The 12,444-nt window shown below is 35.7% G+C and overlaps 1 protein-coding gene, 1 long non-coding RNA gene and 1 pseudogene across 8 annotated transcripts in view; 1 reads left to right on the top strand and 2 right to left on the bottom strand.

The window, feature by feature from the left end:
• The window catches only part of LOC125172320 (uncharacterized), a 106,415-nt gene that overhangs the window by 70,093 nt on the left and 23,878 nt on the right, over nt 1-12,444 (top strand). For 3 of the 4 annotated variants that reach the window (XR_007154681.1, XR_007154683.1, XR_007154682.1), the window contains 2 exons: nt 1,614-1,666; nt 2,150-2,225. This is a non-coding gene — a long non-coding RNA (uncharacterized LOC125172320). Of the gene's footprint in view, nt 1-1,613; nt 1,667-2,149; nt 2,226-12,444 lie in introns of those variants that run through there. The other variant, XR_007154684.1, reaches the window with a different exon arrangement.
• Nucleotides 1-12,444, bottom strand: part of LY75 (lymphocyte antigen 75) — a 131,405-nt gene that overhangs the window by 98,066 nt on the left and 20,895 nt on the right. For all 4 annotated transcript variants that reach the window (XM_047870175.1, XM_047870172.1, XM_047870174.1 and 1 more), the window contains exons 5-11: nt 9,804-9,914; nt 8,281-8,424; nt 5,874-6,065; nt 4,971-5,128; nt 2,716-2,826; nt 2,063-2,151; nt 1,748-1,917 (exon numbers count right to left, since the gene is read on the bottom strand). In XM_047870175.1, the coding sequence (XP_047726131.1) occupies nt 1,748-1,917; nt 2,063-2,151; nt 2,716-2,826; nt 4,971-5,128; nt 5,874-6,065; nt 8,281-8,424; nt 9,804-9,914 (975 nt within the window). The remainder of the gene's footprint in view (nt 1-1,747; nt 1,918-2,062; nt 2,152-2,715; nt 2,827-4,970; nt 5,129-5,873; nt 6,066-8,280; nt 8,425-9,803; nt 9,915-12,444) is intronic.
• Nucleotides 4,444-4,645, bottom strand: LOC125174103 (uncharacterized; annotated as a pseudogene).

Genomic DNA, 12,444 nt, shown 5'->3' with positions numbered 1-12,444 from the left:
AAGAGCATAGTTTGGAAAGTAATAGGCCCAATTTCTATTCCACGAAGCAGGCATTGTCTAATGTCCCATACATGGTCAGCAATTGGAACAAGGGACTGGGAGAAAAATGCTGTGTTGCCCTGAATGAATGTGCTATTCCCCACCCTGTTCAGCCCACTACCCATGCCTTCTCCATGATGGACCAAGCTGGCTGAAGCTGGGAGTAATTATGGTAAAGAGAGCTTAATGGTAGTCTTTCTGGCCAAAAGACTGAGAGAATGTCATTGAAACTACTTTCTGAGCATCTCTCCAATCATTAAGGCTTATCTATGATGATTATGACACTGACCCTAAGATATCTGAATGTCTATAAAAGAAATCCCAGGTGTTTTATATATTAGAACATTATAATTTAAGGTGATATTTAACCAGGATTGGCACCTGTATCCTCCATTTTCTAGAAGTGAAAAGATGACTTTGCTATCCATACCATTCACATTTGTGGTGGCGAGAATCTATTTCAAATTTTGTGTGTCATTATACACTCGTATGTTCAAATTACTGCATTATAAAGAGTGATCTTAGTGATCACACTGTACAAAAACAAAAAAAATACAAATAATCCAAAGAGAGAAAAGTTGGATGCTTTATAATTCCAGTCTTATAGAAAGCCAAAATCCTCTAAAAAAGATTTTAGAGGCACCTGGGTGGCTCAGTTGGTTGAGCGACAGACTTAAGCTCAGGTCATGATTTCACAGTTTGTGAGTTCGAGCCTAGCATCAGGCTTGCTGCTGTCAGTGCGGATCTTGCTTCAGATCCTCTGTCCCCCAATCTCTCTGCCTTTCCCCCCTGCGCTCTCTCTCAAAAATATAAAAACAGGGAGGGGGACAAAACAGAAGAGACTCATAAATATGGAGCACAAACTGAGGGTTACTGGAGGGGTTGTGGGAGGGGGGGATGGGCTAAATGGGTAAGGGGCACTAAGGAATCTACTCCTGAAATCACTGTTGCACTATATGCTAATTTGGATGTAAATTTAAGAAATAAAAAAATAAAATAAAAAAAAAATAAAATAAACATTAAAAAAGTATTTTAAAAACGTATTTTAGATTATAAATCAGGGGATCTGAATTTTAGCAAGTCAATAACCAGGTAACATTTGTCAAGTAAGTCACCTTTCTAAATCTCTTGTCTTCTCAACTATAAAATGAGAAGGGACTTCCGAAGTCCTTTGTTGTTCAAAACATTTTGATTCTACGGCTAATTATGCTCAATGCTTTGAGCTGGTTAAAGAAGGATGAACTAACTTTCAGAATAAGTACAATATATTGCCTCCTTAATTCCCACACATTGGGAATAATAGAAACAAACACAATTTTGTTTTTATGAAACATAAATTCAATTTTGGAGAAAGAAATAAGCAGAGAGATGAAAATGTAAAACACTTCAAAATGAAGCTTCTAGATTCTGTTTGAGACTTACATGGAAAAGATAAAAAAAAAAAAACTCACACTGATGGTTCTAGCTTTGAGCCATTAGAGGTAGTTTCCAAGAACTGAGTTTTTTTAGCTCCTTTTACTAGATTATTCACAGGAATTTAATAAGGAAGACATATTCACTCCTTCTATTTATAGTTCCACAGATAGACTGTCATCCTGAAGATTATCGTTTTCCTCACATTTCCAAGGTAAGTGAAGAACACATCTGGGAGGGATACTGCATTTCACTAGTCATCAGATTCCATTACTTTAAAGGCTAAGGCACTCACCTGGCTCAAGAAAATTCCAGTTGGAAAAGGTTACAGCTTGCTTTACTCCACCAACACCTGTCCAGCTATACTCTCCATGTGAATCTGTATCTCTCAGGCCAGTCCAGAAGTATTTTCCTGGAGAGTTAGTATACTTTTTAATCATATCATTCAGGTATTCTTGCTCAAATCTACAAAACAGGAGTCAAACCAGTAGGTGTTTTTTACGACTGAATTACTATATAAATTGAAGATGCGTCTTTTTCTTAGGAAGTTTATTTAGCAAAGGGACCCAGAGTTAAAATTTCACCAGTACATGTTTCCTGATGGTCACACCTGCTAGTTATAGTCAGATTGCACTTGGTTCCAAAAGGGACCTCATCCTTGTAAATCTTGTAACAGGTTTCTCCATGTCTTTTCCAGTCCTAAATCAAAGGAGAAATATCATCACACTGTCTTTCAGACTTGATGTCCCTGCTCTGACAAGCAAGGTTCTGCCGCACTAATAAAATCTCACACTTAGAGAAATTAAGGGCATGGCCAGTAAACTCGTTCACATGATGAAGGTAGGATACAACTTCACAGAGAATTCCCACAAGAGTGTGAGCCTGTGTCAGACAGACAGTGTGTCTTAATTCTCTTTACCTCTAGGGCATAGCTCATCATACTATAATGTTGTTGGTCGCATTATTTTTGAACAGGATAAATATAAATGGGGGGAAAGTAAAGATATCAGCATTAAAAATTGTAACCACATACATTTTTATAGAAATTCATGAGTAGGTAACTCCTTTTCCTATAATGTTTTTTCTTCTGTAAGAATGCCAAAATGTTATGAATCACTGACCTCTGATTTGTTCTAACATAAATGAACAGAGGTAGTCCTTTCTTCTGTTTTTCCAAGTCTGAATTGTTTCAGTTTTACCTACCATCCTTAGCCAAGAAATTGTAATATTGCTTAGAAAAACTTACGCAGGGATTTTACATACCTCATCTGGAGGGCATATCTTATCAGAAGTGGTATCATTCATTTGTTCTCCCTTTTTTTTACATACATATTTAAGTTTCTCTTCACATGATTGGACTTTCCACTGACCTAGCTTTTAAAAAATAGAAAAAAAAATTCCACAGAGAAATTATTTGCCATGTGTTTAAAGTTGAACTCTAAATTTATTTATTTATTTAATTTATTCTCAAGTTAGCTAACATACAGTGTAGTCTTGGCTTCAGGAGTAAATTCTTGTGATTCATCAATAACATACAACACCCAGTGTTCATTCCAACAGGTGCCCTCCTCAATGCCCATCACCTATTTCTCCCACCCCTCAACTCCCCACCCCATCAACCCTTAGTTGTTCTTTGTATTTAAGAGTCTCTTATGATTTGGCTCCTTCTCTGTTTTTATCTGATTTTTCCTTCCCTTCCCTAATGGATATAGAAGATGTGGTGTATGTATATATGTACATACACCCACATGAATGGAATACTACTCGGTGATGAAAAAGAATGAAATCTTGCCATCTGCGACAGCATAGACGGAACTGGAGGGTATTATACTAAGCAAAATAAGTCAGCCAGAGAAAGACAGATATAATATGATTTCACTCATATGTGGAATTTGAGAAATCTAACTCATTTTAAATCAAGGTAGTTTCTTCTCACAAAACTGTGAGCAAGGGGTGGAGTGGGAGAGAGGGAGGGAAAGAGAAGATGACTATAAATGAATGACTAAATCTGAGAACATACTCCTAGGAAATGCTACTGAACAGGCCTGCAAGGTTATGGCTTGCAGTCTGTTATTTCAGAACCATCTCAAGTTCATAGTGGAGATGAATTCCATTTTCTTCTAAGATGAACAATAAAACCATCAAAGCACATTTAATACAGAAGTTGAGGAAAGAAGAACTCAGCCTACACACAGTTGCCAGTGTTCTTGTCTTCTTCCATATGTATGGTCAAAGTTTGCCCATGGGTTAAAAACTTTTGGACATATCAACCACCCATGCTGTCTCAGTTTCCTCATGTGTAAAATGGTAGTTAGAACAGCTACTCCCCAAGAATTACAGAATCAAAATTTTATTCCAACTCTACTTCAGCCTAGATTTCAAAGTTCTCTTTCAAATATGCTACTCTGATTAATTTTGCTTAATTATTAAGTTGCTGCTTTCTTCAAATTAAATTTCAATAAGTCAATTGTGATAAGGGTCAGTTTTAAGCACTGGAATGCTATCTAGATATGCTATCAGTTTACTCTTGCTTATGGAACCTCACTTCTATCTTTGATACTCTAGCAAAGATATCTTAAATGTCCTTTTAAACAGAGCACCAAATGTGACACACTTCTAAATTAATCTTTGACAACTTTCTCAATACATCTTTACTCTTGAAACACTTCTAAATATACGTATCATTTATTGTTTCTACTTAAGTCTCTCTAGAAGTTTGGGTGACACAAACCTCTTAAACAATTAGGAGTCCCCAGGAAAGCGATACAAAGTATAGAGATACACATGTCTTTTCTCTCAACACACAATCTATTTTGAACTCTTAACTAAAGCATGGTCAATAAATATTTAAGCATTCTACAGAGGATGTTCTCTGAAAAACATTAGACCTAATTTTTATTTTTTATTTTACTGATCCATTTATTTATTTATTGTAAAGATTTTTTTTTTAACTAATCTCTATACCCAATGTGGGGCTTGAACTCACAACACTGAGATCAAGAGCTGCATGCTTTACTGACTGAGCTAGCCAGGTACCCCAGACCTAATTTTTAAATAAAAATATTTTTTCACTCTCAAAGTAGGATTAATGTAAAACTTAATCTGAACATGAATTCAGAAGATGGTATTTCTCAGCTTAAGTTGTGACTTTATGTTACTACACTTGATCTTAGCCAAAAGGCCAAGAAGCGACGTGACTTTATGTTAAATATCATAATGATGGTCCAGAGAGAAAGAGCTTATTAGAACCAATATGACACAAGAAGAATTGAATTCTAAAAGGATTTTCTTCATCTGTTTCAGACCAGAGCAGATACTCTTAGACAGGAAGAGGATTGCTTATTTATTCTTTGTTTTACTTACCTCTTTTTTCCAGTAGCTACTGGAAAGACAATCTATAGGGCTCTTACGTTTTATTTTCTTTCCCAGCTTATACACAAATATCCTAACCCAAGTCATCTTAATATTATTATTTAGTATATAATAAGAATATAAATAAACCACAGAAGTTTTCCTACCTTTCCTAAATAGGAAACGCAGTTCGGAGTCTTATTGTAGGGAACATTTGGCTCATTCTTATTCCAATATGTTAAAGTAACTTCAGTATCATCTGACCACTGAAATAAAGTTGGTATATTTTTGTTCTTAAGACCTGTCCATATTTCTTCTTTGGCATCTAAAAGAAAAATGTTTTATTTATTAGTGAATCCTAAGAGGAGGATATAATATTGCCTGTCTAGTGTATTTTTTGTTCTTCAGTGTTTAGCTTTTAAATAATTACAAAAGTGAAATAATCATCACTTAAGCATCTGGAACAACTTAAATAGTATTTATCTTATGAGAAGAGGGAAATTACTCAATCACTGCCTGTACAGTCAAATTGGTAGCTACTTGCTAATGTTGCTAATTGTACATTAATTAAAATTAAATAAAAGTAAAAATGCAGTTCCTCAGTTACATTTCAAGGGCTCAAAAGCCACAACTGGCTGGTGGCTGGCTGCTGTATTGGTCAGCATAGATTATAAAAGAGTTCCATCATCATAGAAATTTCTGTTGGACAGTGCTGATCTGTAGGGATGATTGTAAGCTTTTCATTCCCACTAAGAGTCTGAAAATTAGGGGGCACCTGGGTGGCTCAGTCAGTTAAGCATCCGACTTTGGCTCAGGTCATGATCTCACAGTCTGTGAGTTCAAGCCTCACGTTGGGCTCTGTGCTGACAGCTCAGAGCCTGGAGCCTGCTTCGGATTCTGTGTCTCCCTCTCTGTCTCTGCCCCTCCCCTGCTCACACTCTGTCTCTCTGTCTCTCTGTCTCTCTCTCAAAAATAATGAATAAACATTAAACAAAAAAAAAAAGAGTCTGAAAATTAGGGGTGCCTTAGAATGTTTTAAACCTTTCAAATAGGATATTTTAAAAACTTACCCCCATGATGAAGTTTTGTGACAACCACCTCCACATCTGCTAAAGAATGAATGCTGATGAGGTCACTGCTTAAGGCTTTACATTTCATATGTGCCTTATCCCAGGAATCACTTTCATTTACCAGAAGATAGCAAAACCCATTATTTGACATCCAGCCTGCATCACAGTGTGTATCTGAATATGTCCAAACATCTGGGGGAAAAGCATCCATATATATTCCAGTAAAGATACATCAATAACATTTTAAATTCTTTGTCACATCATCAGGATTCTGGAAAACTAGGGAATGTGATGTCAAATAGTACAAGAACATGGATTTATGTGGTGCCTCATTCTACATAGCATCATAAGAGTGACTATAGGGATACAGGTAATGATATGACTTTATTGTGACACAAATGTGCTACATGATTGGGCTCTGACTCATTGAGGAGGGACTGCCCTTAGTCCTAGTAGACAGAAGAATGGTGTGGGATAAGCCATTTGCTGACAAATCTCTTCCTTGCTATGGGATTTGTTAGGTTCCCCTCCAGTCTCTGAATTTGAGAGGTTATTTAGTCCAATCTCCTTTCGTGTATGGTCAGATTAGCAAGGGGATGTGAATTAATGCTCACTGTTGAACAAAGACATACAGAGATTTAAGAAACAGAGTATAACATTTATAAACTCCACATGAAAGAGAGGATAGTACTGGAGGGAAAGGGCACAGGGCCTCTCTGGACCTCTTCTTTCTTTCCCTCCACTAGACCTATATCCTCATAGAATTAGTGATTCTTTGTTTTCACCATGTTAAAACGCACTCAAATGATAGTCAAGAAAGATTGGAGAAAAGATTGAGGTACAAAACCATACAAAATAATTCTACTCCTCTTAATAGAATTAGAAATTAAGTTGAATTACTCAGACTTTGTGGATTCAGAACTGTTTGGAATGTCTGTTGTATAAAAACACAGCATCTTAAAAAATGTGAACAGCTTGTTCTTCACTGATAGATAAAATTCAGGTCAAGCTAGCTTCTCACACTTGAGAACAAGAGAACACAGGAGAACTGAACTAATTTTCAGTTTCTGAAATAAGACATGGTATTATTATTATTATATTTTACAATTATGATAAAGGAACAGAGGAAAAAAACACCCATAATTGAACTTAGAACAAATGTTTTCCTATTCTAGTCTTTGTCTCTATGAATACATATTTTTACAAGATTAAAATGATAAGTAGGCATATCATTTTGTTCTGCTATGGTATTTTCCTGCTGGCACAGTTATTTTAATAAATGCATATTATTCAATCATGTGGAAACATCATGATTTACTTAATAATTCTACTCTGCTACAGGGTATTTACTTGATCTATCATCAGTCATTCTGTTTTATTTTCATCTGTGCTGTCTTTTCTATTACGCTTTTTGTTGTATGGACTAAATTTGGTTTGAATCAACCTGGAAGATGAATATTCATTTTCATCTATGATTAGAAACATTTCCCAACAATCTTTATTCTATGTATTTATTTTCTAGTCTTAAAAAATAGCTTTCTGTTCCTATATGGATAAGCAATTTTATTCCCTTCCCCCAACATTCTTTAAGCAAGACATTTTAAAACCTCCTTTTTTTCTCCCTCCCAGTTTTGAGTATTACTTTTTCCTATTCAGGAGGATTTAATCAAATACCATTATACGATGGGTCCTGTGCAAGACAGTAAGGACACTCCTCTTATTCTTTCAAAGGCTTCTGAAATTTCTCTGCACCTCAGAAATTTCAACTGTTCTGCGATTCTCTTATCCTTGAAACCCCTTGAAAAAAAACCATACTTGTACACATTTCGTCCTTCTGCACCCCACCTTTTCTACCTGATTTATCAACACAATAAACTAAATAAGCAGCCTGGCAGAGAAAGACAGAGCAGGGGTGGGCATCGTGGGGTAGGAACTGGAAACCTGAGGAGAGTTCCCACATCCATCATTTTTAGTTCTCGCAGAGGCAGGTAAAATATAAGACCTGAGTGTGCATCAGCATCACCAGGAAGTCTTCTTAAAACACACATTGTTGATGTCCACCGAGTTTTCAATTCAGTAGATCTGGGGTGGGTCCTAAGAATTTGATTTCTAACAGGTATGGTTGATATCGATACTCTTAGTCTAAGGAAGCACACTCTGAGAAACAGTGCTCTAAAGAAAAAAGAATCACCTGTGAATAGAAATATATTTCTCACTGAGGATATCTCTGCCATCTTAAGGGGATATATCAAACCAAAGCTTTATGCATATATAGTTGATGACATCTAACCACTGCATCAAAATAACGTAGTTTTTGGCATTGGCAGTATCGGGTGAAGGAAAGGTGGAAATAGATATCTGAAATGGATTTACTTGCACCTACTTGCACAGAAAATGAGAAAGATACCTGTTAACTCTGCTGTGTTATTTAATGGTTTCTTGCAGACATAGGGCAGTTGAACTTCACAGGAAAAACTCTGCCATAGACCAGACCTGGCATCCATTCTTGCACAGCTTGATCCACCTATTATCATAGGTGCACTAGGCATGTCTTAAATGATTAGAAAGAGGAGGTTAGGGCCAGAGTGGTGGTTGGAAAAGATAATTTGTATTCCTAATTTTCTGCTTTTATGGGAGCTCATAAAATAGTTAAAACCTTCTACTAAAGCCTCCATGGACACTCATGTGCTTAAATCTGTCTCCCTTCTAAAATACAGGATACAGGGTGAAACACTCTAATACACTATAGTTAATTCAAAAACCAAACCCAAAAACCAAAACCAAACCTCTATCCCTAATCAATATCCATGTCTTACTCTATGGTCAGTAGCTATTAATCTGCTACTCTATACAATAGATATACTGATTTGTGATTCAGTAATGCCCTTAAGACCTTGAATTAAAGGTTAAATTATCTTTAAAGATTTTATTTACTGAGGTGATAGAGAATTTACTCACTGATAATGAAATTTCATTAAACTAAAATGACCTATTGGTATTACACTTAACTCATTTTTCTTATGTGTGTATAGAATACGTTTATACTGAAGCTAGTGTCAACTTTTAGATTCTACACTTGTCAGAAGCTGAAATTCAATTTTTTTTTTTAATTTTAGAGAGAGAGAGAGAGAGAGAGAGATGGAGAGAAAGACAGAAACTTAACCAAGGCCCACGCTTAGTGTGGAGCCTGACATGGGGCTTGATTCCACAACCCTGGGATCACGACCTGAGTTGAAATCAAGAGTCAGTTTAGTGTCCTGTGTCCAAACCTTGTGTCAAGCTCTGTGCTGGGCATGGAGACTGCTTAAGATTCTCTCTCTCCTTCGCCCCTCCTCTGCTCATGCTTGCTTGTACTTTTTCTCTCTCAAAAAAGTTAATTAGAATAAAAAGGTATCTAACTTCTTTTGGGAAGAAAAATATTTTGGCTAACTAGGGTTTTGTTTGTTTTATTCACTATAAAATTTTCTTTAAGGTATTTACATATGCAATATAATATAACCATTAGGTTGTCAGTACTTGAGCACTACTATAGGAAACCCCAAGAGTTCTAAAATGAGAGAATATTTCTGTATTGGAGTTGAGCTGCAGATGAAACACCATTGGTCAGTCATAGACATGTCAAGTCCCCTAAAGGATACAGAACAGCTGCCAGGCCATGTGATGAGGCTCATTCTGCTGTTACCTAAAATTGTAGGGTTGCCATAACGGTTACAGACAAATTCTCACTTCTCCATGGTATGGTTCAACTTGGCTATCATGGTATTACAATAAAGAAGGAATGAGGGGAAAAAATTGTTCTTAGAATTAACTATAGTAACAGCTGCCAAGATTTAAAATTTTTATAAGCTCTCAGTGAGTGGGATGCTTTTGTTTATTTACTTTTTTGAAGATTTTGCTCTGTGCATAATAGATGGAAGAAGGAGCAGTTACCTGGGTCCCAGTTGAGAAAGTTTAATGGCTTGTGGTCTGACCATTCCCAGCCTCTAGCAGAGTATAGTTGATTTAAGCCAATCCAGAAAATTCTTGGAATGCCCTCTTTTTCTGTAAGAATCACATAATTTTAACAAGTGACAAAATTACCTAAATTATTACCTAAGTCAGACTTAAGCTTCTACTAATAGCAAAATTATCAGAAGGCCTTGATTGTGAGGCAGGAATCCTGCAGGAGGCTGTTTATCCAACAAAGGCAGGTGATGCATTAAGTCAATTCTGCTTTCCCATTAGCTTGTCCCTGTCTACTAAGGTAAGGACAGAATCTTCTCAGAACAGATGTTCCACTATTTTTAGCCCTCTTGTACTAATACAGAAGAAAACAATTTCCACTATATATCTCAGTTTTGAAGAACTGATTGTATTCCAGACTGACAGTGTAAATTCATCAAGCACATATTGTTTAACTGGTACTAAGAATATAAAAACCAAAAATACAAAGTCCCTGCCTCTCTGAGGATTTCAATTTAGTAGACAGGAAGAGATATGGATCCCTCAAAAGGTAAAGTGTTACCCATACTATTTCAGAAATATGTAGAGGAACTGTTTGGTAGGCAATGGAATATGTAGTTCTAGAGTCCAAAGGAAACATTTAGGATGAAGACACAGAACAGGACACACACACACACACACCCCACACGACAGTGGAGATATATCATTCAAATTCATTATTTGACAACCAGAAGCCATCAGCAAAAAAGGGAAAGAGAAGCAGAGATAATTTAAGTAGTGATGCCAGTTGTAAATATGCCACTCAATATGCATATGCCCATAAACATATGGTAAACTGAATGAAAAGATTATAAGGCTTTTTATGCCAGTATCAAGAAAGTCAATAAAATTATTCAACAACCTGGTAAGACTTCATCAACATCATGAAAAAAGAATTTGAAGATATTGAGGGCCTGATAGAAGAGACAGAAGAACTGACGTGATGGCCTACAGAAAACAAGGATGATGCTGACCAATAGGAAGAGTTAATAGGTTGGAATCTCTATAAATTTGTTGATATATTCTCAGCAGTAAAACACTTGATAACAATTTCTTAATTCCTCTCAGAGAATTATGTATGATGCATTATTATATTATATAAATGATCTCTCTGTATATATATACATTTGAAATATAATTATATTCATAATTATAATATTCATAAATTATTAATTTTAATGTAAAACTTATAAATTATAAAATGTAGTTTCGAATTACATTTAAATTAATTTATTTAATTTAAATTATATTTATAAATTTATAAAATAATTAAATGTATATTAATATAATTATATTTTATATGATTTGTATGTATATTATATACAAAGAAATGGTTCTTAAAATATGGATTTTTTTCTTTTTTTTTTTGTAAGAGAGAGAATGTGAGCAGGGGAAGAGCAGAGGAAGAAGGAGAGAGAGAATCTTAGCAGGCTCCATGACTAGTGTGGAGCCAGATGCGGGGCTTGATTTCACGACGGTGAGGTCATGACTTGTGCTGAAATCAAGAGTCGGACGCTTAACTGACTGAGCCACCTAGGTGCCCTAATATGGATTTTTATATGCAAATCAAACAGATATACCTGATATGTATCGTTTTGTTCCATTACATATATCAGATATATCTGTATGATTTGCAGATAGAAAAGCATATCCATATTTTAAGGGTTTTTTGAGGGAATTCTGACTGTACACAATTTTTGTCTTACTGCAGCCTTGAGAATGTGAATACCTAAAACATGTGACTTCACTAGAACTGACACTCAGGAAATGGAAAATATCCTCTGTGTAGAGCAGAAATAGCAACAGCAAAGATGAAAGGGGCCAAGAGCAGTAACCAGACACCAGCATTAAAGGGATGGGCAGGAGTCTGGAAAGAGGGTGGTAGGGACAAAGGCCCAATTACCACTCCACTGAGAATGAGATGTGAAGTTAGCAGTGAATTACAAAGATACCCTGTGTCTTCCAGGAGCTTATTTGTGACAGAGGCAGGTCTTTGGGATCTAGAAGAGAGATATACTTATATTTGTATCTGTATCTATATCTGTATCCTGTATCCTGTCTATAACTGTATTTATATCTGTATCTAAATCTGCATCTGTGTCTATATCTGTATCTATATCTTTATTTGTATCTGTATCCTGTATCTATATCTGTAACTGTATCTATATCTGTATCTACATCTTAATCTGTATTACATCTATATCTGTATCTACATCTGTATCTGTATCTATATCTGTATCTGTAACTGTATCTATATCTGTATCTACATCTGTATCTGTATCTACATCTATATCTGTATCTACATCTGTATCCATATCTATATTCGTATTTGTATATATATCTGTATGTACACCTATCTAACTATATTTTTTAATGGTAGAAATTTTAATAAGTTTATGGCCTGTTGGGAGAAGAGTCAGTAGAAGTGAGAATCAATGAAAATATAAGAGGGAGAAGAAACACCTGATGTGGATACAAACAGCTTTGGGGAAGGAGTTAACCTTGAACAAACTGGAGGGATGACAGATACAGATAAGTTTGTAAGTACTAGGATGGGAAACTAAGGGTTTGCTTCACTTTTCTCAAGGAA

Source organism: Prionailurus viverrinus, chromosome C1, assembly GCF_022837055.1.
Source record: "Prionailurus viverrinus isolate Anna chromosome C1, UM_Priviv_1.0, whole genome shotgun sequence".
Taxonomy (NCBI): domain Eukaryota; kingdom Metazoa; phylum Chordata; class Mammalia; order Carnivora; family Felidae; genus Prionailurus; species Prionailurus viverrinus.
Note: the sequence above shows the minus strand (reverse complement) of the source record. Positions and strands in the feature narration are given on the sequence as shown.